This window comes from Pipra filicauda, unplaced genomic scaffold, assembly GCF_003945595.2.
Source record: "Pipra filicauda isolate LSUMZ 115617 unplaced genomic scaffold, ASM394559v2 scaffold29_size4552773_pilon, whole genome shotgun sequence".
Taxonomy (NCBI): Eukaryota; Metazoa; Chordata; class Aves; order Passeriformes; family Pipridae; genus Pipra; species Pipra filicauda.
Window position 1 is genome coordinate 3,946,376 of NW_024104420.1, and position 26,630 is coordinate 3,973,005.

At 42.1% G+C, this 26,630-nt stretch overlaps 1 protein-coding gene across 3 annotated transcripts in view; it reads left to right on the forward strand.

Annotated features, from left to right (window-relative positions):
- TRIM36 (tripartite motif containing 36) overlaps nt 1–25,846 on the forward strand; it is a 30,949-nt gene extending 5,103 nt beyond the window's left edge. The window contains exons 1-11 of one of the 3 annotated variants that reach the window (XM_039383104.1): nt 3,995–4,113; nt 5,118–5,352; nt 8,790–8,819; nt 13,606–13,931; nt 16,635–16,781; nt 17,827–17,922; nt 18,827–19,080; nt 19,728–19,852; nt 20,392–20,685; nt 20,973–21,270; nt 25,383–25,846. In XM_039383104.1, the coding sequence (XP_039239038.1) occupies nt 4,087–4,113; nt 5,118–5,352; nt 8,790–8,819; nt 13,606–13,931; nt 16,635–16,781; nt 17,827–17,922; nt 18,827–19,080; nt 19,728–19,852; nt 20,392–20,685; nt 20,973–21,270; nt 25,383–25,737 (2,187 nt within the window). In that variant the 5' untranslated portion in view covers nt 3,995–4,086 and the 3' untranslated portion in view covers nt 25,738–25,846. Of the gene's footprint in view, nt 1–3,994; nt 4,114–4,155; nt 4,179–5,117; nt 5,353–8,789; nt 8,820–13,605; nt 13,932–16,634; nt 16,782–17,826; nt 17,923–18,826; nt 19,081–19,727; nt 19,853–20,391; nt 20,686–20,972; nt 21,271–25,382 lie in introns of those variants that run through there. The other 2 variants (XM_039383105.1, XM_027710286.2) reach the window with 2 other exon arrangements.
- Nucleotides 25,847–26,630: the final 784 nt, after the last annotated feature.

Here is a 26,630-nt window from a genome sequence, read left to right on the forward strand (position 1 = left end):
CCAGTGCTGCGTCCTTCTTGAAATTATACTGATAGTTAATGGGAATGAGCACTTGGGAGATTGTTGCATAACAATTATTAAATTAACAACCACTTTTAATCTGAGGGAGGAGGGAAAACAAGATGGTAATCCCTACCCATTCCAGTTTCTATCTTTTGCTGTCTTGTGAATGCAAGGTACGCCATAATGCCTGGTCAGACCCTGCCTCCTGAAGGATGTGTTAGAACTATTTTGACACTTCCCAGACATTACTCCATGCAAAGGGAGTCCCTTGAGAGCAGAACAGATGTCTAATTGAAATGTGCCTTTAGCTGGAAGCAAAGCAGAAGAGTAGGTCCAAGCTCTGTGGCAATGTCGGTCTTACTAACCCCTTCTGCAGAGGCTAAGGACAGGAGCCTTTTCTGACACTGGTTCCTGCTCTTATCTTTTTAATGTATCAGTGATTCCTAACTGCTGTGTTTTGTTCTCAGTACCATAAAGCTAATGCAAATTTTGACACTGCAAATTTAGTAGTCCTAGGCTGGTGGAGGCTACTAAAAAGGTGTGAGTGCAGAAGGGGAAGTTTTGTCCTTTGGAGGCCTTCAAGGACATTTTCACCCATGTAACATCTTAATGTGATGGAGGTGGTAATTACAATCCTGCTGTAAAGTACCCTGAAGCCAGAGCAAACAGGCATACAAACAAGATAATACCTTAATGATCTATTAAGGGATTGAAAAAAGAATCACTCACAAGTCCTGGCGTTAACAGTAGTCGGCACTGTAGCCCACGTGAAGGCTGTGGGAGGACAGGAGGAAAATGTGTGCTCCAGGTTTGGCCACACCAGTAACACCCACCTGTGCTGGCACCTCCAGCTCTGAAATGAATGCAAAATGACTTGCCTTGTTCTGCCACCAAAGACAACATTTCTTCCTACTGTTTCAAAGGCAGCCAAGGGGTCTTTGTTCTAATCTGCAGCTGATCGTTTATCTGGCCCCCAAATCAACGACACCCAGTGTCAACAATGGGTAGTGTGCTATTGTAGACAAGGGCTTATAAAGAGCTGCAACCTTAAAGCCTGCCTGTAGCATCATTTGGGGATAGTAGAGGTGGTTAAAGAATAGCAAATGGTATAAAGATAATGATTCAGAGGCTTGCAAATCATTACTCAAAATGTAGTTGGAAGGCTGACAACCCATGGCCTTACCAACACATTCTCCCACCTTCTCAGTTAAGTGACATGTTTCAATTTGAATATGCATACTGTCCATTTACTGGCATTATCAGAACAATTTCAAGCACAGTACTCTCTATTTTTATGAGGGTGGTTTCTAAAGTAAATGTGAAACATTGTAAGTCTTCTGTAGAAAGTTCTTCTTTGTAGTACTGGACATGCAAAAAATCACCTGCCTTCCTGATTTCTGAGTGGAATTTTCCCTTTGAATTTCATGTCCAGACCACCAAAACCCAGGTATAAATAATACCCAAGTAAGACATTTCAAGTATGTTTGTTTCATTGACTCATAGGAAGGGTAATTTTGAGGGAAAATGAACTTATTATCCTGATGTTTGTTTTTTAAATAGGCAAGTAGGTCAAGTTTAGGGTTTGTCAAACTGACAGCATTTCATCATTCACACAGCTCAGGCTTCATCTGTTTTAATTAACTAAACCTCCTTCCGTTGTGTAATGTACATACAGTGTATGCTTTCATTCCAAGTTTCCTTTTTTTTTATCCCTTAGCTTAATGCTATATTAACTATTGCATCTGCAATGGTGGTGTCCACACCCTTCCCAAAACCCAGAGATGTTGGAGATTTAAAAGTATTTTTGTTTGTTCTGGCAGATGGTGAAAAGGGTATTTACTATCCCTTTTCCAATGGAAATACACTGTAAGTGGAGAGTAGGGGATACTGACAGTCATAACCACTTCCCCACCTCTTTTTCATCCTGGCTGCCACAAAAGCTGCCTGGTACCTCCTGCACCCTTAAAGTGTACGGTCCAGCTGCCTTTCCCACACTGCATGTAAGATGGTGGTGTTCTTCCCAAAGAAAGCCACACACCTTTCTAACATGGATGGACTGTGAAGAGCTGCCTCTGAGAAACTGCCATGAACAAGTTTACGGCTAAAAATCAATGACCAGGCCAGCAAAGGGCATGCTGTGGTTGGGGTCTACTGCAGACTGCATGACCAGGGGGAGCCTGTTGGTGAGGACTTTTTGCTTCGGTTCAGTTACGTTGTGCTCACGGGCTCTCATCCTGCTGGGGGGTTTCAACCACCTAGATATCTGCTGGGAAAGCAATACAGCTGGCTGTAAGCAGTCCAGGAGATTCCTGGAATGCATTGAGGACAAGTTCCTGGTGCAAATATTAGAAAAAGCAGCCAGAGGAGGAGAAGGGTTACTGAACCTGGTGTTCACCAGTGCAGCTCAGCTCATTAAAAAGGTTAAGATATGAGGCAGCCTGGGCAGCGGACTATTTGGCGGATAAGGAATTGGCTGGATGGATGCAGCCAGAGAGTTGTGGTCAATGGCTCTATGTCCAGGTGGGGGCCAGTGAAAAGTGGTGTCCCTCAGGGCTCTGTCTTGGGGTCAGTGCTCTTCAGTATCTTTATCAGTGACACAGACAGCGAGATCGAGCACAGTCTCAGCAAGTTTGCAGATGACACAAAGCTGAGTCACGCAGTTGACACAAAAGAAGGAAGGGATGCCATCCATGGGGACCTGGACAAACTGGATAAATGGGCCCAGGAGAATCTCATGAAGTTCAACAAGTCCAAGTGCAAACAGGGAAAAGAAGTCACTGAGAGCAGCCCCGTGGAAAAATTTTTGTGAATGAAAAGTTGGACATGAGCCAACATGGTGTGTGCTGACAGCCCAGAAAGCCAATTATCCTGGGCTGGATCAAAACAGCAGGGTGAGGGAGCTGATTATTCCCCACTGCTCTGCTTTAATGAGACCCCATATGGAGTACTGTGTCCAGCTCTGGGGTCCTCAGCACAAGAAGACATGGACCTGCTGGAAGAAGTCCAAAGGAAGGTCACAAAAATGATGAGGGGGCTGGAGCACCTCTCCTGTGAAGACAGGCTGAGAGAGCTGGGACTGCACAGGACAGAAAAGAGAAGGCTCAGTGGTAACCTCACTGTGGCCTTTCAGTACTTAGGCAGCTTATGAAAAAGAGGGAGAGTGAGTTTTTAAGTGGGCAGAGAGTGTAAAAAGGGGAATGACTTCAAACTTAAAGATAACAGGTTTAGATTTGATACTAGGAAGAAATTCTTCAGTATGAGGGTGGTGAGGCACTGGCATAGGTTGTGCAGAGAAGCTGTAGATGCCCCCTCCCTGGAAGTGTTCAAGGCCAGGTTGAATGGGGGGCTGAGCAATCTGGTCTAGTGGAAGTTGTCCCCGCCCATAGCGGAGGGTTGGAGTGAGATGATCAGGACGAGAGGACACGGTCTTAAGCTGTACCAAGGAAGGATTAGGTTGGACATTAGGAAGAATTTCTTCACAGAAGGGGTGATTAGACATTGGAATGGGGTGCCCAGGGAGATGGCGGAGTCACTGTCCCTGGAGATGCTTAATAAAAGACTAGATATGTCACTTTGTGCCATGTTCTGGCTGACACAGTGTTCACTCATAGGTTGGAGTCGATGATCTCAGAGGTCTTTTCCAAACTAATTGATTCTGTGCTCTTTAAGGTCCCTTGCAACCGAAAGCGTTCTACGATTCATTGATTCCTTGACATGGGCACCAAGGGAGGCTATCAATGGCAGGGGCTGAGCGGGAGAGCACTCGATACTCCTGGCCGCCGGGACCGCCGGCATTTCCGGTGCCGCTCGGCGAAAGACAAGAACCAAAACAATAGCCACGAAATCGGCGGCTCCCGCGGGGACCGGAGCGACGGGAGCGGCTGGACAGCTCCGCTCTGCGGCGGCTGCCGCGGGCGCGGCTACCCCGCCCCGCCCCGCCCGCGCTGCCCCGCGCCCGAGCCGCGCCCGCTCCTCGCTCGCCATTTTGCGCCGGGCGCCGCCGTGGGCGCTCCCCGTCCGCGTCCCGGCCCCCCGCCCGGGCTGACGGAGCCCGCCGGAGCCGGCGGAGGAGGAGGCACCGGAATGGAGGGCGATCGGCCGGAGAGCGCGGTGAGCTCGGGGGGAACCGGCGGAGCGCGGCCGCCGGGGCGGGGTGCGTCGTCCCTCCGCTTGAGGTGCGGGGGGCTGGAGGTTGTCTGTCTGTCTGTCCGTCTGTCCGTCTGTCCGTCCTCATGGGTGTGCGCCGACAGCTTCGTGCCCGCCCAGCTGGGAGCGGCGCCGGCGGCAGCCCCGCGGAGCTGGGACGGCGCGCAGGGCTCGCTCGGAGCCCTTCCGACGGGGCGCGGGGGAAGCGCTCCCAGGGGAAGCGCTCCCGGGGGAAGCGGTCCCGCAGGGAGCCCGGGCGGAGCGGCGGCGGCCCTGGCGCGGGGAGCGGCGCTGGACTGGGCTGGCGGTGCCTGCGCCCGCCGACACCTGATGCTTAGCGGGGCGCGGGGCCAAGGGGAACCGTGGGGGCCACGGAATTACTGAAGAGCTGCACCGATCCACGGGCGGATCTTTGTGCGGCAGATAAGGACGTAAATAAACGCAGAAACAAATAAATAAATGATGTTCCGCACTCAGAACTATAGTCCTAATAGTTTCAGCTCTTAATTGTGAATTACGCGTGAGGAAAGCCTGTTGTTTAACCAGTACTGAGTATCTGACACTTAGTATCATTTTTTTCCCCCTCCCTTCCTGAAAAGCGAGCAAGCAAGCTAAACATATGGACTCCTATTGTTAAGAAGTATGGTTGCACTCATTCCACTAGGTCCTTGAGTGGAATTAAGACTACTCCCCTCCTTTCCTCCCCTGCAATGCAGACATGACCTAAAGATGAACTGAGTTTGCCTAGTGGCAGTGCTCACTTCAGTTGAAATGAACACTGTCAGTGCTTTCATAAATGTTAATTGAGATTTGTTTGCAGTTTTAGCCAGAGAAGTGCCTCAAACCAGATAACACTGTGTGGATTTATTCTACAAAGATGGAATTTTGGTGACAGAGCAGTGCCATAAATCTTAATGGCTCGTGTTTTCCTGCGCTTACACTTGTTTCTCCCTCTTTCTATCATGAAGGTTGCCATTAAGGGTATCGAAAGAGAGCTTATCTGCCCAGCATGCAAGGAGTTGTTTACCCATCCACTGATCCTTCCATGCCAGCACAATGTCTGTCACAAATGTGTGAAAGAAATACTTTTTGCATTTGAAGACTCTTTTGCTGATGGAGGCTCTGAATCCTCTAATCAGAGTAGCCCTCGAATCAGAATCTCTGCTTCTAGCATGGACAGAATTGACAGGATTAGTAGATCAGGTATGTAAGAATTTGTGCATGTTTTCCTAATTTTATTAGTATACTGGCTTAAGATGACTGGTATCTGCATTGGTAAAATGGCTTCCCATTACTCCTGCTGCGGTTAGAGAGATGACTTAGGGATAGTGCAAGTCTTGTTCATTTTGTGTCAATAACAATGGGAATATTTTTAAGGACAATGCGCTCTGTTTCATATAGATTTGTCTTTGTGGCATCCTGTAAATCTTTATAACCATTGTGTTTGTTTTTTTCTGTAATTCAGTTACACCGAAATGCAATAGCATCATGTTCAGTAGCGTGGAGATGTAGATTTCAGCGATTTTATTGCCTGTCAGTAGCACGGTTGAGGTAGTTCTCTTGTGTTTCAGCCAGCCTCAGTGCAGTAGTTCTGACTTCCTTCTGAGCTTGTAGAGAGACTTTGCAAGTTATAGTTTTGTCCTGCTGATATGGTTTGAAGCTGGCTCCCTGCCAAGTCTCCAAACCTTACCACAAGAAGTCCCCCTTCCCCCCAAACCTCAGGGAGAAGAGGGAAATAACAACCAAGAAAACCAAAATGAGAGAGAGACAACTAAAGCAATATATATAAATATATTTACACTTACGTTACAGTTATATACAATTGAAATATATATATATAATTTCACAAGGGAAAGGGAAGGGGGAAGGGAAAAGGAACAAAACCAAAATAAAAAATATATACATCCCGATTAGTAGCCCAATATCTAGCAACTAAAAGAATTGGCTAAAAAACTATCTTACTACTCTCCTTGGGACAACGAAGAGTCGCTCTGGAACGATCGCCAGCAACCTCCGTCTCCCATGATCGACAAGGCTTTACCAGGCCTCGCTCCCCAACACGACAGACTCAACAGCAGGGAACCTGCACCTCCAAGCCGCCGGAAGGAAAGAGAGCGAAGGCCTCTCCTCCTTTCTTCTTATAGCCTGGCTTACGTAAAAATCGTAGGGAATACTGGGTAAATCTGGGCCCTTCCTTGGGTACAAAGTGGTCACCAAGGAAGGCCTAGACCAAACTACCACACCTGCCCACTTCATTATGCTTACAGTAAATAAATTCCCATTGATTATGATTACTGCACAGTTGCAGATTTGGAGGACAGATCTCTTTCAGTGTGGTCTGCTCAAAGCTTTAAAGAGCACTTAGCTATAGGACTCCTCATGCTCTTCATGGTATCATATTAGAAAGATTCTTAGAGCTGTCCGTGTAATTCACAGATGAGTTGATCTTTTTTTACAGAGACACATTGAAAGTGCTTTGTGCATGCTGTACTTCTTGAAAGAAACCTCATCTTGGCTTTTAGGCTTTCTTCCGACATAATTATCCATTTAAAACCACACTCCCTGGTGCTTTGGAAGAGTCACCAACAAGGCAAACTCTAAAGCTCTGTCTTGCATTTCCTGCTACTAAAGTATCAGCGGAGAGGCACGGACAGATTACTCAGAGACCAATTTGATTGGCAAAATGTCCAATTTATTATTGAAATGAGTTAACTTTTATACAGTTTAGTTTGTTCTGGGTACATGCTTACAACAAGGTGATTGGATAGCTCAGTCTGTGCACGCGTCTCATGCTTTCAGTTTATTGGACCTGGTGCTCTGTCCACACGGCCTGAAATCATACTTGGCATGCAAAGTCCCTTCTATTGATCTGCCCTTAGGGGTTTTCCTGAGATCTGCAGGTGTCTCATTATCTCCAATTTCTCAAGGCTTTCTTACTATAAACATACTATTTTCACATACCTTATAATTATAAACACACAGCTAACAAGTATAAACATTGCATATTTTCACACAGCTTATAAGTATAAACATTACACCTCTTACAACTTCTACAGTCATGTCAAGCAAGGCCTACAAAATGCAGGAAAATTTGTCCAGAGAAATCTCTCTACTCCGGCCACACTAAAGTTCATCCTCCCCAGTATTCACAGTTCAAATGTGCAATTTCACCCGCTTCTTTTAAACAATTAATGAGTTGTTAGTACCGGTACTCCTTCAAATCAGTTTGATAAGCAAAAAGCCAGTTCTTGGTATTCCCCCCCGCCACTTTCAGACTGCCCTGAGATATATGCACACAAGTTGTTGCAGGAGTTGTAATCTTTAAATTCGCAGTAGTCTGCCACCGTCCCAGCAAACTGACGGGAAGATATCTCCTCATCTGACCTGCTACTAGAGGGGTGATTGCTTTCCAGAAGAGTTGTTGGATGAGTAGCAAGAGAGGGTTGAGACTTGGACATAATGGACTTGCCCCCAAAGAGCGTTGGGCAGATGCACATCACAGGAAAATTATCATCTCAAGCAGTTCAAATTTGCAAAATGAAAAGCATATGGAAATGGGAGCTTTAAAGAATACATTTGTAAATTCAAGTTATAGTATCTTCACTTCTAATGTTACAGGCATTATAGCTTCATTGCTGTATGGGGTGTGGGATTTGCTCTCAAACCAGATTGGTACCAGTAATGGTGAACCAACTTGCAATTTACATCTGCATGTTTGTCATCTTGCACCTGAGGTACTCATAATGTGCATTGCCTTGCTTAATTTGTTTTGTGATCCATAGGGGAATTTGTAATAGAATACCTCCATAGTTGAGAAAATGTTCTAGAAAACATCCAAAGTATGTTCTCACATGTATAACTTCTGGTAGGCTTTTGCAGAGCATATCACTGTCAGGACATCAGTGTCACATTTGAAAATGGATATGACATTTTCTCCCCACTGTGTGTTTTTTCTTTTTTGTTTTTTTTTTCCACTTAGGGAATCCCTGTTGTCTCCGTAAGGAATATACTCTATTTTTTAAATGGATTTGGCATTTAAATTCTTGAAATTCTAGAAGGAATGGTTCATGTTCTGTACTTGTTGTGCACACACAGCTTGCATTTACAAATATAGTTTATCTTAATGTAAAAAGGATGGAACTGGTAGAACTGTATTTTTCACATGGAGTGCGTGTGCTGCTTAAAATCCAGTGTATTGGTTTAAAAACACTCCTGTTTATATTATATTTAAAATACTTTTTAATGTAAAAAATCAAGTTGCATGTAAAATGAAGGATATTTCTTATTGCTAATTCATTTTCTGTAATGTTACTGTAATTACAATGTTAATGTAATTAAAACATGTAATATGTTTATGTTGACGCTTGTGCAGCACTGATGGGTAATGCAGAAACTGAATGTTTGAAATATCTCTCCCTGTGCCCCTCCCCCCCAATCTCTTCTTTCTCCCTTTTTCTGTTTTGCTTAAATACTAGAGTTGTTTCATGTGCTAGGAAACTAAACATTCTTGCCTTTCAGCCCTGCAGAAGTTTAACAGCCACAGGAGAGAAAACAGTTGATGCTTTTCGTTTGAACCATTGTAAACCAATGGTATATCTTGTTTTTTGGTGTCTAAACAGCTCTCTGTTCATTGTTTGCAGCCTCACAGAGGAGGTCTTTTGGGTGGAGAGGTAGAATTGCTTCACTTCTTGTGTTGGCTACAGATAGTCTAGCATTTAGATTTCGAGTTAAATATTGTTGGTTAGCATATAGCTTTTTGTCAGTGGTCAAGTCCACAAAAAAAGCTTTTTCAGTGAGCAAAGGTACAGCAAAGAAGTTCTATAAGGACAGCTTTTCATTCTGTGTAACATTGATTTAAAGGTCAACTGGACTGGAATTCAGTTAAGAGTTGCGTTATATTTTTTCCTTGTGTTTGTATGTGACTGAATATACATTGATGGGTGCAGAAATGCACACAAAACCCCAGTAGCCACCACACCACCTCCCCCACCCCCCTACTTTTTAATTTTCATGAGTTTACGTGCTCAAGTTTTAGTGAAACTGCTGTCTTACTGGTAGTGAAGTGTAATTATTAGACGGATCTTCCCAACCTTTAAAGGTCATGTTTGGCCATCACTTTTAAATGGAAGGTATTACTGGTTCTCCATTGTATTTGAACCTGCTCAATTTGGTAAAGAAGCAGACTGAAATTTACACCATGTTAATATGAGTAGCTAGTTCTGGATCTGAAAATTTTGCAAAGCACATGAATATACAAGGGAAGCTAAACATTTTAAACTTCCAGACTTGTAATGTTTGGTGTGCTTAATGAATGAAACAGTTAGGTTGAAGGATAGCCAGTGTTTTGAGTACATCTCACTTCCAAAAGTCAGCTCATCTGCGTAACTCAGCCACTGTGTGGACTTGTTAACATTAATACTGGGGTTTTTTTTTAATGTGATGCTCTGTCAAAAACAGGAAAAAAATCCCTCAACTCCATATTGCAACAGTATTCACAGGCACATGAGCAATCCATAGGAATATGTTATCCTACAAGAAAGATGTGAGCTAAACACAAATCTGAACTTCACTCTCAGTGAAGGACAAAGCAGCTAATCACAAGAGGAAGTTTAAAGTGCCTCAATTGAAGGCTGAAAGTGTCGTAAAACAAAGATACCATATGATACCATCAGAGCTCTTGGAAAGCTATCCTTATCTGCTCTTTCTGCGGAAAGCACCCTTGTTTTGTGAAAAATTAAGGTATCTGAAAGTAACAGTTTAGAGCTACTGACTTCTCTCATGGTTTGTTGTTTTTTTTTCTGTTCCTCAAAGTTCATCCAAAAGCATTAACTGACTTGGGGGGGGGGGGCGGTAATATACAGTTATATTATAAAACCCCCAACCTTTTAAGAGAATCCAGTTGACTTTTAAAATCTTATTTTTTTTTAAACTTTCACACATTTAATGTCCATGTCTTCCACAACCATAGAATTCTGGTAATACTGTTTACTTGGAAAACACAGTTTTATCTTTAAGATGTCTTATCCCTTTGCTAACCATTCACTGCAGCTTGGACTTTTCAATTCCTTGGGAAGAGGACATTTGAACATTGCCTTTAAAAGACATACTTAAGATTGCTCTTTGACTTGAGTCTTTGGTCTTTGCAATCTGTATGGTAATATTTGTGAGTTTGCAATCTAAGCATGAGCATATGTTGTGATTTTTTTTGGTTACAGATCGAGCAATTTACTGCAAGTGGAGCAATCTGTTTACAAACCACAGTGGAAAATTTCTTGTGATGATTCCTAATATTTTACAAAAATACGTCTCAAAATACATATTTTTTTGTTGCAACCTGATTGGCAAAGTGTAAAAGAGAATATGGGGAGGACCTAAGTTTCACTGAGCTCATATCTGACATGTCTACAAGATCCAGGGGTTGTGCTGCTCTGTTCCATGTGGTTTTTTGTTTATTTGGGGTTTTTTTTGTGTATAAGTAAAATTTCGTTTTAGCAAATTGGACACAAGACAGATAGGAAAGATAGTGCTCAAAGTAATTACTTAATCAGTGCTTTTTTTTTTAAAATACGAGTGTAGAAACCCTTTAAACAGAAAGCAGACTAATTCTTACGGCATAATAATGTTTTAAGACTTGTTAGGCAGAAAGAGAATGTTTCCTTTCTTTTGAGTATTAAAGTGCCAGAGCACTCCAAGGAGCTTAGCAAGTAAACTTTGGGGATTTAAAACAGAAAAAAACCCTCAACTTAGACCCTCAGAGTGCTATCAATGAAAAGGGATGAGACATCTACACGTGCATGGGACTTCCCTGATACTGGATTGCTTTCCATAAGCAGTGTCACCAGTCTTTGCAGAGCATGGCTCATGATGACAGTCTCATTTTGGTCCACCATGGGCAGAAAAAAAGGTCTCCATAGGGATGAATATGAATTTCAGATTGTATTTTTAAACTTGACCACTGCACTGTGTTTGTTTTTTTTTCTTATTGTCTTGCTTAGTCATTGTTTGCTCTCTGCTATAGCATATGTACCACCACAATGTATGATTTTCTTAGTTTCAGCAAAAGTTTCAGATCCTTTTTTGTAGCTGTTCTCTGCATGACACTGCATGCAAAGTCATCTTTTTGTTTAGACCATTGTAGAAGTCTGTGTAGAAGATCTCTCTCTGTGTTCCTGTGTGCACTGCTAGCTTGGAGCATACATTGGAAATACAGTCTGTGTTTCACTGCTGTTACTGTACCTTGCATGCCTGTGTTGCTGTGTATGCCAAGTTACAGGTACTGAAGGATGTGCAGTTTGGGTAATTAATTCACTTCAAGTAAGTACTGAAGAAAAAATAAAATTAGGAAAAAAATCTCAGCTTCCCTTAGCAAGACAGTTATACACCTGTGCCTCGTGTTACCCATCCTTGTTACGTAATGCAGTCTAGTTGTTCTACTCAGAACCTGCAGAAAGGCACGAGACCAGCTGAGTTTGAGACTGTCAGTCAGTACACACTTACTTATGCTCTGGTTGTGGCTTCTTAGCTGACAATCATGTATAACTACCATGGGTCAAACTTCAAAGATACTTAAAGGAACTAATTCCTTATGGGAGTGTTGGTTTGGTGTTTTCTTGAAGAGACTAGAAAGGGCATGATAGGAATGGAGGTTTTGAATTGTTAGGTGAAACACCAGCAGGAGAACAGCACAAGGCAGGTGTCTTGGGTAACATCAAAGGACACTTCAGAAAGAAATAAAGCATCAGCATTTCTAATGAGAAAATACTGACTAAATACAGTGGAGAACAAATTTCCCTTTCAGAAGAAGAACCAGTTTCAACACTAAGAATTCACCTTAAAGTCATACCTCCATTTACAAATTTGTTATCGTCCTGGTTTCGGTTGGAATAGAGTTAATTATAACTGGAGTACAACAATAATAAAAAAAATTAATTATGAGAGAGAGCAATAAAACCCAAGAGAAGCAAGTGATGCACAATGCAATTGTTCATCCACTGTCAGGTGCCCAGCGTGTTTCAGAGCAGCAATCCACCACTCCTGGCTGAATCCCCCTAGTCTATATACTGGACACGACGTTCTATGGTACGGAATATCCTTTTGGCCAGTTTGGGTCAGCTGTCCTGGCTGTTTTCCCTCATGGCTTCTTGTGCTCACTGGTAGAGCATGATAAAATAAAAATTTCTTGATTTAGGGCAAACTCTACTTAGCAACAGCTGAAATATCAGTGTGTTCGCAACATTATTGTCATACTGAATTTGAAACACAGCTCTGTACCATCTACTAAGAAGAAAGTTGTCTCTAACCCAGCTGAAACCAGAACAGTTAGTTATACCAATATGCAGTGCTCTCAAAGGGGTCTTAAAAGAATGTACCAGCTACAGAAGATGGAGTTTTTTTGTTTCTTTGTATGGAGAAGCTGGAAGAATACAAGTTAAGCCTAAAGACTGGCTTAGCCTGCTCCTAAATTACATAAAGGATTCCTTCTGATAGTTGCGTCCTGGGCATTCATGAGTGAGACATGGGATGCACTTCCCTGTCTGATAAACTCAACAACATTACCTTGTAAATAGCCTTTGAGTCTGTGTGAGCCATCCCCCTGACAGACTCCAAAGGCTCCTTAGGTCTGTGGCTTTTCTTGAACCTGTGATTTTATTTTGGAGAGAGAAGAAATTCGGGTGTAGCTGTTTGGTAGGAGTGCATCTGCTTGGCATCTTTTCCTTTTGAAATGAATAAAAATGGATGTACCCTGTGTAACAGTGGAGATCTGTGGTTTCTCAGTTCAGGGTAGAGGAATCTCTCAGACATAAATACCTGAGGATCCTCTGTGGTGTGCTGGGCTTATTTAGCAGCCGTCCTTTATCAAGGCCTTTTAACAAGCATCAAGTCAGCCTCTGTATTTTTTGACAAAATGATTTGGCTGACATGTCATACTGTTCTCTTGTTCCCCTTTTTTTATGATGTCTTTTGGGATGAGCAAGATAAATTTAACTAAGCCAAAGCAAACTTCAGGGAGCTCAAAGTTGACTATATTTTTTCTGGGAATAAGTAGTTTTGCTCTGGGAATAAATGTCTTTCACTTCAATATGCTACAAAGCTGTTGCTCTCTATATGGGCAGTCAGCCTAAAAACCAACTGGCTTCCACAATGTTTTGTATTTAGTGTTTCAAAACACTACAACTTAAGTGCATCCAAAACTAGATGAAGAAGATAGGATTGGAACAGCTAAATTTATTTTAACATAGTATTACATTTTCAAGGAGTAATGTCCCTTGGAGTCAGACATTAAACTACCTTGTCATGGTAATTGTATTCTCTTTGGCTTGGCAGACTGCATATGAATTGGTGTTGTACTAGTTTGGACAATGTGTTACAGTAGTTTGGTTCATACCCGTATGTCTTCTAAAATCTAAACCAGTTCTGTTTATGCTGCTTTTAAATTGGAATTTGGTGTCTACACAGGCAGAAAACGCAATTCACTGACTCCTAGATCAACTCTGTTTCCTTGTCCGGGTTGCCAGCGGGATATTGACCTCGGAGAACGTGGCATCAATGGCTTATTTCGCAACTTTACTTTGGAAACCATTGTGGAAAGATACAGACAGGCAGCCAGGGCAGCCATTGCTATTATGTGTGATTTCTGCAAACCTCCACCTCAGGAGTCTACAAAGAGCTGCATGGACTGCAGTGCAAGCTATTGCAATGAATGTTTCAAAATACACCATCCTTGGGGAACTCTGAAAGCCCAGCATGAATATGTAGGACCAACCACCAACTTCAGACCCAAGGTAAGTATACCATATCTTACAGAATTTGGGTTGCAGAAGAGCATCTAAAATGGCACTGCCATAGGGAGGATGTGTGGTAAACTTAAAAAAACAAAACACCTGGCTTCCTCCATACCCCCTTAAGACACATTCCCCTTGGATGCTTTGTGCCTGATCCATCTCGAAGTATCTTCTTTCTCTCCTTCCTAGCATCTAGAAGAGAAAAATGTAATGGCAAATTTTATAGTTTACACACTGCTGCTGCTGTTGCTGCATTCAAAGCAGAGTGATTGCAAAGTGCTGTTACATTTGCTTCTCCTTCTAAGTGTAGTGCAGTACATGGCAGTGCCTTATTGAATTCAAGTTGCACAACAGGAGAAACTGTCACAGATGCCATCTCTCTAACAAAGGACCACAATAGGTCTTAATGTCCCAGCACATGCTTTGTGCCTCTGGCTGGTGACCTTGCTGGAGGTCCCACAGATAACAGAAATGCTGATGGTCAAGGAGTCCTGATTAATTTTGATTAAATTAAGTAAATTCGATTAATGTGTGGTGTGTAATAAGGTCTTGACTTAGTAGTGTACTTTCCTTCTGAGACTGGACCTTCATATGCTTTCAAATGTGCTAGCACATACATTGTATGAAATGTCCCTTTATGGGATAAATGAGAAAGGTGAAAGTTTCCATTTTAAAGCTCTTGCTTTAAAATGCTGTACAGCTCCTTAAAATCTTTGCTTCTATGGTATCTAAACCTTCACAGCTGTAACATTGCTACTTGAAAATGCCAGAGGCATCTTGTGATCCTTAGGTATTCTTAAAGGTACCAGATGATCTTGTACTACATGCAGACTGAATGTGGGATTGAAAATCAGTAGCTGAATTTTGTTAAAGCAGAGCAAAGGGGGAAGAAGTGGTTTAGATTGTTCTGACATGGACGTATTGACTATGTCTGTGCATGTGAGGTTTAGCTCTTTTAATTATACGTGAAGAACAGGGGGAAAGAAAGAAGAAAAACATAGTATAGGTAAATCAACTATAGATAGGTCTACTTTGTGGAAAAGCTTCCCAACATCAGTAAACTGATCTTTACTTTGCTCCTATAGAGACTTCTTTAAGGAATGATTGAGTTTTATGTAAAGAAAGAAAAGTGCATTTTTCATTGCCCTGCATTCTGAAGACCTGACTTGAAAGCATAGTTGTTGGTTTCCTAAACAATGTTGACAGTTGTCACTTTAATTTACCAGCAGACTGGAGAGCACTTTGTAGTGTGTGTGGTGTGGATGGGAGAAGAACATACTGGGCTGATTGTTCTTGAGTTTTGAGAGAACTAGACAAGGTAGTCTGCTGACCTCTGCTGTCTCTAGCTCTCAGGCTGTAATTCTTGCTTATTTGAGGAGATGAATAAAAATACATGTTTTCTGTTAGGTGTGGTTATACGCTGCTGTGGAAAAATAACTTCCACAGACTAACTGAATGTAGTTTTTGGAGATGTCTGCCTGCACAATTGATTTTCCTGGCAGTTTTTTTTTTTTTCCCTTTTTTCTTTTTCCTTCCAAATCCAGTAGTCAATGAAAACGGGATTGCTTATTGCATATTTGGCTTAATGATAGTCTCAATGTACCAAGGCACTAGTGAGACTGGTGTCTTTGGGCTTTTCACCATACCCTAAGATAACATTTGAGGTTTGAAAGTTGATTTCAGAGACGGTCTGCAGTTTAGCTTGTTTTGTCTATATTTGTGCTACTCACAGTTTTCTATTTTTGTGCCCTTTCCTGTCCTTTCTGTGTATGGGCATCTTGAAACTGAAAAACTTCTCAAAAGCTATTCTTTTTTTAAACCAATACACATACACACCCCTTTTATATGTTTTTATCTGTTGCTTGAACTTGGAGTTGAGTGGCACATTTTTTTCTCTTTGAGCAATTATTTCAATGTGTTCAGTTTTGGAAAGATGATTTTTAGCGAACACCAGTTTTTTTGCAATGCTGTTTAAGCTGATCCTGGAATTAGCATCAGTGTGAACAACTTGTAGTTGGAGTCAGACAGAAAGATTGAAACACTGGAGCCTTTTGTCTTTAAAATAATTGTGGCTGGTGGTGATGGTTTACTTTGTTGCTCCAAGACCTGTGACTATGTGGTTTATCATATAAATTGTTGCAGTATTATGTCAGCTCTTGCTTTAAGAAACAGTTCATAGCTGTTTCAAGAGAGGCTGGCATGAACTTTTTTCGTTGTTTTTTTTTGTTTGTTTGTTTTGTTTGTTTTTGTTTTTGGTTTTGTTTGTTTGTTTGTTTGTGGTTTTGTTTTGTTTTGGGGGTTTTTTGTTTGGTTGGTTTGTTTTGTTTTGGGTTGTTTTGTTTTGTTTGGGTTTTTGTTTGTTTATTTGTTTGACAGGCTGGGTATGTTATACATTGCATTTACATCTCTGATCAGGAGTGTAGGGAGCTGGAGGCATGCAAACAACTTGGGCAGGGATTAGCAAAAGGGTTGGTTGCAGTATGGAGGCTACATGGCATGTTGGTGCACAGACAGTGTTAGACATAAACCTTGTGAAACTATGTGACATTGACAAATATAATATGTGGAAGATAAACTGACTATAAAGAAAATCCACTGATGAAATCTCAGGCTGCTTTGGGTTAATTGCTTTGATAGTTTGTTGAGGACCTCGGTTTTATAAAGTAAATCTGTATTCTTTCTGCTTTTTCCCCCCCCCCACAGATTTTGATGTGTCCAGAACATGAAATGGAGAGGGTAAACATGTACTGTGAAATCTGCAGAAGGCCTGTTTGTCATCTCTGTAAACTGGGTGGATGTCATGCAAACCATAGAGTAACAACCATGAGCACTGCCTACAAAACCCTTAAGGTAAAAGTAAATATCATTGGACCTGGCTTTAAGACGAGGAAGAGTATTGAGCTTCTGGTGTAAGGGCAAACTCCCTCTGGCTGGAAGCCAGGACATGTGTTTAGGAGACCCTGAACTACTCTTGAGGTGTGCTCTTGTGCAACATTGGTTAATGTACATATTAGTGTAACGTAGTTCATGTCTTAGAAACTACACTGTGTTTTCTGTGAGGCTTGAAACATAAACCCTTACAAGTGCTTTCACCTAATTTTAGCCAACTGTACAGCAGTACATACAATGCAAAAAGTTTAAGCAGTTAATACTTTGCAGTCAATTTTTTTTAATATAAATATTCTGGTAGCTTGGGGTAGCCGATATTTCAGAAGCACTTCTGAAAAGTTTGCATCAGAAGTATCTGTTGGGACCTTGAATGTTTCTGAAGTTGCATAGCTGTTAATTTCCTAAACAAAGCACAACAGGGAAAACTTGCAAACATTGCTTTGTTAATAAGTGATGATTGCTCCTATTTCCTCCTTTTCCTTTTCTTCCTCCCTTGCTCACAGGAGAGAAAAAAAAAACAAAACAGACTAGCCTGCTCTTTGGCCTCCTCAGCAGTTTGCAAGGCTTTTCCTGTACAACTGCTAACTCTTGCAGCTAAGGAAGTACAGACACCCTCATAATACTGTCATTTGATCCACTCATTTTTCTAGCATATTTCACTACAAATGAGTTAATAACTAACAACTCTTTTCTATAAGTTTTATTAATGTCCTGAAGCCTCGTGTTCCTAACCTAAGAGAGGGTGACTCCTGGGTGGCTGGAGAGGAATAAGCCTGCTGACACTGTTACCTCTTGTCCTTCAAGGCTGTGTCCCCAGTCCTGCTGTCCCTGTGCAGTCACCTCAGGTCACCAAGCAATTCTCCACAGGGTTGCTGCTCATAACTGGTTGTAGGCTGTTGTCCTTGTGGCCATGTAAACTGAGCACTAGCTTGATGACCTGCCTGTGCTGGTTGTCACTTTGTGGTGGATACCCTTATTCTGCCATCTTACTGTTTTATTTCAACAGGAGAAGCTTTCAAAAGATATCGAGTACCTCATCAGTAAGGAAAGCCAGGTGAAAGCTCACATCACACAGCTGGATCTGCTGCTGAAAGAAACAGAGGTAAGAGTGGCTTGCAGGTTGTCTGGAGATGCCCCTTAGAGACACAGCAAGGACTCAAAACTGTTTTCAGTGAAGTGTTGCAAACTTTGGTTTTTTTCAGTTAAGTAGTAAAGCAGTTTCTGAACAAATTGTGTTAACAGTGAGGTGAGACCTAACCCTGTCAGTGTGGGAAATAGGGAAGCATACAGAGGAAAGGTAATTTTTGTGTGCCTCTGTAAATTTAAATAAAACAAAGCTTAATTGATACCTTAACCAAAGGCAGGTGCGTTGGACTAATGGCATTTGTGTATTAACGGTGCTGCACCATTTAGACTGCCTGTTTGCCTTGAGGAGGTCAGAATTAAGGGCAAAATCTCCCTGCAGAAGAGTCACAGCTGGAACCTCACACACAAGCTGAAAAACACAGAAGAGAAGTTGGAGGAGCTCCTGTGTATCTTGATTACAGATTGCCTCTGTGCTTTGCAGTTCCTTTTATTGAGGGCAGTAGTCAGAAAGGACATTACAGTTCAGAGGGTATACATGAGAAACTCGGCTGGATCCTCGGTTCAGAGTTATTGGGGAAGGTGGAAGAGCACATAGCTCTTGTGCATGAGGATTTCAGAGACTGACCTGTTTTTAAGTGCTTTTTCATGAGCTACTTTGACAAATGTAATGTAGAACTCAAGATATAATCAGAGGAATACCTTCCTGCTCTTCATCCTCTGTGTTAAGACAGTAAACGCTGACTAGCTTGGGTGCAGTGCTGATCTCATTTTCAGTGCTAAAGAGCATAACAAAGCTCATTAGTGTTGTCTGTGAAATGGATGATTAGGTCACTATGATATCTTGAACAAACTTAAATATGTTTCTGTACAGAGCCACAGTGCTGTGGAATCTGTCTAAAATGTCTTTTGTTTGCTCCTAGTGCAACAGTGAAAGAGCTAAACAAGAAGCATCTCAGAGCTTTGAGAAATTATATCATGTTCTGGAAGAGAAGAAATCTGCAGCTCTTAGGGCAATTGAAACTTCTAAGAATATAAGGCTGGAAAAATTGCAAACGCAGGTGGAAGAATATCAAGGGCTCCTGGAAAATAATGGCCTTGTAGGATATGCTCAAGAAGTGCTTAAAGAAACTGATCCCTCTTGTTTTGTTCAAACAGCAAAACAACTTCATGTCAGGTATCTTAAAATATATTGTGTTTGAGATACAGGTACTGTTCCAGGACTTCCATGTGGTTGTGTTCTTTTGGCACCTGCTAGCAAAGTACTGAACACAGTACCTTACACTTCAGAGGCTCAGGAAATGGTCCTGGTACTGTTCAGTCGAAATTGCTACAGTAGAGTGTGCATTAGGAAACAACACACAGGAGAGTAAGAACTCTGTCATGCAACAGTGCCTAGCCCTGTTCAGTGGGATTGCAGTGGAAGGGTAGTCTGTTCGGCTCCCTGACAAATTCCTTTGCTCAGAGATTGTATCGGATACTTGCAAGTTAATCTAGCAGGTTTCTTCTGGCTTTAAGCTCTTTGATATTTATGTTCTCTACTAACCCTTCACATCTATGTTGTTCTTTGAACATAATGCTCCAAATTGTTTAAATGCTTTCCCACCTGAACAATTACCTGTGCATTATGCTTACACTGATGTACAAAAGGCCTTTAAATTTTGCATTTGAATTCGGTCTAGAGAGACAAAAATTTCTGGGAGACATCAGTAAGTACATGAAAGTGGAACTTTTTTTTAAGCACAAACTAGCATTTTTACTTTAAGGAATGCCTACTTGAATTCCCTTTTCTCTCTTCTGCTATTCTGCTGCTTCTGTTTTCAGAATCCAAAAAGCTACTGAATCTCTGAAGACCTTTAGGCCAGCAGCTGAAACTACTTTTGAAGACTTTGTGGTGGACATTGCTAAGCAAGAAGACATCCTTGGTGACTTGTCCTTCCATTCCAATGGTAAATTCTGAGGGCATCAAGTCTTTCTCAAGTTATGGCTTTAAGGGCTTCTCTGGGGAAAGGCAAAACTTACACAGGGCAGCAGTTGCAGAGCTCAGTCTTGTGATGTGACTTGCATTGTCCCTTCTGTGTCTGTAATCCTGAAAACATTACCTGGCAGCAGTGTTATCTTCAGCTTTCATAAGGAAGCTAAGATGCCGTTGGATTCAGTACCAGTTTACACTTGCTTCCAAAATATTGTAGTTACATCATACTCGGTCTTCCTAGAAGCTTCTTACTGCATGGCAGAAAATAATAGGTTTTAATACATTTATTTTTTGGCTGCCAGAAATAAAGGCTTGAGCTTTTCAAAGTAGAAACAAAAATTAAGAGATTTACTTAAGTGCATGAACAGAAAACCACCCTCATCTGCTCTCTTTAACTGAGTGAGTCAGATTCACTCCTTACACAGGGCTATAGCCACTCAACAAATGGGTTGGATGGTTAATTCTAAAACAAAGTATATCTAAATTTGAGTGGTTTTTTCTCATTTATTTCAGGTCTAGAAATACCAGAAATCAATGAAGAGCAGAGCAGAATGTACAACCAAGCTCTGATCAGTTGGGAATGCCCTGGGAAGACAGACTCAGCTGACATCTATGTTCTTGAGTATCATAAGCTAAATAGAGAAGAGGAGAATGTGACATGGCAGAAGACTGAAGTTTGTGGCAAGAGCAAAGTAGTGTCTGATCTAGATGATGACAGCAGCTATGCCTTTAGAGTTCGAGGATATAAAGGGTCCATCTGTAGCCCTTGGAGCCGAGAAGTTATTTTGCGTACACCTCCAGCTCCAGGTATTGGGTTTTCTTATGTGGTGATTCTGTGTCTGTCAGTGTTAAGAGCTGTAAGTACTTTCCAGTAGCTCCCAGATGTCCACTACATGGTTACCAGTTGCATAAATGTTTAGAAGCACTATTAAAAGTTAAGTAGGTAACATACAGAGACTGGTTGCTTGCATGACATTCCTGGTAGCGTTTAGAAGTGAGAAATTCTAATGCCAGTGTGACTCATAATGTAGTTTATAAGCACAGAAGGCCAAATAGTTAACTAAGCAGAATTTTTTTGGGATACTGTTTTTCAGTTTTCAGTTTTCTTTTTGATGACAAATGTGGGTACAACAATGAACATCTCCAGCTGAACCCAAGAAGAACCTCTGTGGAAAGTAGGGCTGGATTTCCTTTACTGCTGGGATCTGAGCGCCTGCAGGTTGGATGTTACACAACCCTGGATTACATCATTGGTGACACTGGGATTGCCAAAGGGAAGCACTTCTGGGCCTTTCGTGTGGAAGCCTATTCATACCTGGTAAAAGTGGGAGTTGTTCCTAGCAACAAGATACAGAAATTGTTCCACAGTACCCATGATGTGACCAGTCCAAGGTAAATTGCAGACTCTGCTTAATGTATACTCTATATAAGGAGATGGCTGTTTAAAAAGTAAATTAAGGGCAAGTCTGGTCTCAGTATGCAAAATGAGCCTAACCAGTGAAAAGTGGTTTGAAGAACATGGTATAAGCAGATTGTCCTGTTCATCCCTACTGTTAACAGGAAGATGTTCTGATATCCAGAGTCCTATTTTGTTTCTTTTTAGGAAAGAAGTCAGATTCCTGTAGATGTAAAGGTATGTCAGTTAAAGCAAGAAGGTTAAAAAAAAAAAGCGAAAGTTGTAAGTTCGAAGCAATGCTTAATTATCAGTGGTAAGACTCTGCCTTAATTCCCTTAGGGAATCCCCTTTACTGGATTTGGCAGCCATTCAGAGGTACAATGTTCACTGTGCATATTTGCATATTTTTGCAGTAGCTTGCTTCACAGTGGATTCCAAGTCACTGGCTTATCCCAGGCTGTATGCTTACATACAGTACTGGAGTGCTACAGTACTAAGCACAAGCCAAAGTACAGTGGGCAAACTAATAAAAAGATATCCATCTCTTAAGTACAGTTGTAGCAAACCTGGATATGTGTAGGAACTGCAGGCTGGGAGGCTATCTCCTGCGGACTCTTTTTCAGAAATTTAACAAATATATTGGCTTCCACCTGTGTAGCACACTGGAAGTGTGTCAACTCGATCTTGAGCTGATTAAAGTCGGAGCATTTTTGCAAAGTGAAAAATTAGATCCAAATTTCTTGATTTCTTTTTCCTTATCAACACATGTATCTGCAAAACTTTAGCCAACGCATATCCAACTGCCGCTCAAAGCCCCCGAAACTGAAACACCTGGAGTCCCTAGGTAGGGATTGCCTGCACTGAAAAATGTGTGCTTTTCTGGTATGTCTTTATTGGACAGAGGTCGGGGGAAAAACATGTAGACTGAGCAAATATGGCTAGGACCTTATCCAGTAACCATATGGGAAGTGGTCCAGAAAAGCCTTCAGACAGAGCACTTAAAAAAAAAAGCCCCAAAAATTAAACCACGAAGCCACTATCTTTTGTTGTGAATTTTAAAGATACTGTAATATAGCAACAGTATGGAAAACTCACTGGACATCATCTTATCTGTAAGAATTAGTCATTTCTGCTAAATTACTTCTCAAGTTAGCTAATTTACTATACCTGTAGGTTCATTAATGATTGCCCAGCAAAACTACGTTTAGACACATCCGCTCCTTAGTAAAGCCTTTTGTGGTCTTGTCCTTATTAGAGTTTATTATTTGAAGTGGCCCAAGTGAGTGTTCTCCACCTACTAAATGTGTCTTCCTTCCTGGCTTAGATGTGTATCACTGGTGTAAGCAACGCCTGGTGGGAGGAGTCTTGTGACTGGTGTGCCACCTTGGATGGTTGCAGGCTCATCAGGAGGGACAGGCAGGGCAGGCGAGGCAGTGGGGTGGTGTTGTGTGTAATGGAGGGGCTGGAATGTATGGAGCTTGCAGTTGGTGATGGCACAGTTGAGCCATCACCTTCTGGGTAAGGATTAAGGGATAAAGTAGATGTCATCCTGGGAGTCTACTACAGGCCACCCAGCAAAGATGATGACACTGATGAATTATTCTTTAAGGAGCCAGGGGACATCTCTCCATCAACTGTGCTTGTCCTTATGGGGGACTTCACCTTGCCAGATGTTAATAGGGAACATCACACAGCTGGCACAAACAGGTCCAGAAGACTCCTAAAACACATGGATGATAACCTTATGGTACAGGTACTAAGGGAGCTGACTAAGAAAGGTGCCCTCCTTGATTTGTTCTTTTTTAGCAGTGAGAGTCTCATGAATGAATTGGTGATTGGTGGCTGTCTTGGCCACAGCAACCACAAAGTAATTGAGCTTAAAATATCTGTTGTCAGGAGGAAAAGTGCCAGCAAAGCTTCAACTCTGGACAGGAAGAGAACAAACTTCAGGCTGCTCAGGGAACTAGTGAGTAAGGTCCCCTGGGAAAATGCTATTGAAGATGCTGATGATTTTTGAAGCACCACCTGCTAAGGGCACAGGACCAGGCAATTCCAAAATTTCAGAAGTCAAGCAGGCAAGGCAGAAGGCTGACTTGGCTGAGCAGGGATCTTCTAGACTTAAGGCAAAAAAAGAAAGAAAGACCAATGAAAGCAAGGTTGGGCATCATGGGAGAAATACAGAGTTGCCACTCGCTACTGTAGGGAGAAAATTCACGTGGCCAAAGTCCAATTGGAATTGAAGCTGGCCAATATTGTGGGGGACAATAAAATGAGGGTTTTTTTAAAAAAAATTAATAACCAAAGGCAGTCAGAAATAACATTGGCCCATTACAATATGGGGATGGTCACCTCACTAACAGGAGCATAGATAAGGCAGAGGTGTTTAGTGCTTTATTCACCTCAGTTTTCAACACCAGTTTGATGGGCTCTAGGGGTCCCAGAGCTTGAGGACTATGACTGTGAGAATGATCAACTCCCAGCCAACCCCAAACTTGTGCAGGATTTTCTGTTCCACCTGAATCTCTATAAGTCTGTGACGCTTGAGGGGATTCACCTTTAGGGTACTGAGTTGGTTGGTGTCATTGTGAGATCTCACTAGTATTTCAGTGGTCTTTAGAGGTCTTAGTCAACTGGAAGCTGTTAAATGTTCTGGTTTTTGAGAAGAACAGGAAGGATGAATCTGGTAGCTACAGGCCTGTCAGTCTTGCTTCAGTGACTGGTAAAATTATGGAGAGGATTATTCTGGGAATTACTGAACAAAACCTGAAGGACAGTGCAGTCATCAGTCACTGCCAGCACAGGTTCACCAGGGGGAAGTCCTTCTTGAAAAACTTACTTTCCTTTCATGACAAAGGTAACCCACCTAGCTGACCAAGGGAAGCCACTTGTAATCTCTTTGTATTTCAGTAAAGCTTTTGATACTGCTTCTCCCAGGATCCTTCTGGATGAAACACCCAGTGTACTGCTGCATAAATAAATTGTATGTTGGGTGAGCAACTGGCTCATGGATTGGGCACAAAGAGTTTTAGTGAATGGGGTAGCATCAGACTGGTGACTGGTTACCAGTGAGATTCCACAGGGCTCTCTCCTCGGCCCAATTCTCTTCAATATCTTCTCAAATGAATGCAGGACTCAAAGGTACATTAAGTAAATTCGCTGCTGATACTAAACTGGGAGAAGATGTTTACTCCTTAAAGGCCCTGCAGAGAGATCTCGACGAATTAGAGGACTGGACAATCACCAACCCTATGCAGGTTAAGAAAGATGTGCTGAATTCTAAGCCTGGGATTGGAGAACCCTGGATACATGGACAGACTGGGGAATGAGATGCTGGAAAGCAGTGCCATGGAAAGGGACCTGGGGGTCCTGATCAACAACAAGTTGAATATGAGTCAGCAGTGCCCTGGCAACCAGGAGGGCCATCCGTGTCGTGGGGGGCATCAGGCAAAGCATCGCCAGCTGGTTAAGGGACAGGATTGTCCCTCTCTGCTCTGCACTGATGTGGTGTCACCTCGAGTCCTGTGTGCAGTTTTGGGCACCATAATACAAAAAAGACATTAAGCTGTTAGCATCCAAAGGAGGGCTATGATGATGTTGAAGAGTCTAGAAGTGAAGCCGTATGAGAAGCGTCTGAGGTCATTTGGCTTGTTCAGCCTGGGGAACAGGAAACTGAGGGGAAGCGGAGGGACAGGTACAAATCTTTTCTTCCTGGTGACCAGCGACAGCACCCAAGGGAACGGCATAATGCTGTGTTGGGATGTTTAGGCTGGATATTAGGATAAGGTTTTTCACCCAGGGGGTGGTCAGGCACTGGAACAGGCTCCCCAGGGAAGTGGTCACAGCACCAAGCCTGGCAGAGTTCAAGAAGTGTTTGAACAATGCTCTCAGGCATGTGATTTGATTATTGGGGTTGTCCTGGGCAGGGCCAGGAGTCAGACTTTGATGGTCCTTGTGGATCCCTTCAAACTCAGGGTATTCTATGATTCTCTGATATTCTTTGAGGTTTTTGTGGGTGATCGTGTGGTGTTTCCTTTCTTACAAACATGTTTTCTCCAGTTCACATCGCTTCAGAATTTGACAAATGCACGTGGTTGTTTTTCTGTTCCAGATACGAGCAAGACAGTGGTCATGACAGCGGGAGTGAAGATGCCTTCTTTGACTCATCACAGCCTTGCACACTGGTCACTTTAGGCATGAAGAAGTTCTTTATCCCCACTACACCTGCTGCTCTCAAGGATCCAGCAAGCAGAATCCTTCCCCTGCCGTCATGCTTGGGCATTTGCCTTGACTGTGACAGAGGCAGGGTAGGGTTTTATGATGCAGGCCGTATGAAATGCCTTTATGAGTGCGAGGTGGATTGCTCTGGCATAATGTACCCAGCATTTGCTTTAATGGGTGGTGCTGCAGTTCATCTTGAGGAAGCTGCCACAGCAAAGTACAGGGAGTACAATGACGACATCTAGTGCAGTGATCTCTTCCCATTGCTGTTCTGAGATGGAAAATGAAAGCAGAAGAATTCTACCTTAGTTTTCAGTCCTGATTAATTATATTCTACCTACGTGTTGCTCACAAGCCTCTGGCCCATGTTTTTTTGAGATAAACGGTCCAGGCACTTTCCGCACTAAAGGAATTCTCCTGCCTTTCTTGTGATCTGTGCAATGCTGTCCTCCACAGATTTTTTTCCTGGGGGAAGCAGGGAAGAAGTTTGACTAGCAACCAAAATTTGCTCTTCAGGACTAGCAACCAAAACTTACTCTTCAGGGGTAGAAATCTGCCTTTTATTTAACTTAAATCCTTACATAGTCAGTTTTGTATTTAATGAAGTCAAAGCTGACAGTGAGTGATTGCTATTCTTCTTTTAAGAAATCTACCTGAATGCCTCTGAGGGGTCAAATATTTTCCTGTTAACCCCTGAGCACCAGTTGGGCCTTTCAGCACAAAATAGCATTCTAAAAAATGCAATATAAAACAGGAAGAAATCAGAAATGTCGTTGAACATTTAAGTTATACTTGGAAAGAGGAGGGTAAACTTGAATATGATTGCATGTTGTATACCTTTAATGTGATTGTAAGCTAAAACTCAAGTTCTGACACATAGTGTCATATAGTTGGTGGCATAATGGTAAGTTTCTTTACTCTTCCATGCTTTTACTATAAGCTATTTAAAATAAAGTGCAATTTAACCTTAAAAGTCAGAATTTGGAGTAAAAAATCAGAAGTATTTGCATTTGTGAATAATAGTACCTGGTATTTAAGCAAAACCAAGGGGGTTATTGACATGAGTAATCATACGTGAACTTGAAAAAAAAATCAGGTATTTCTTTTAATACTCACTCTTATAGGTTAATTTTTTTTA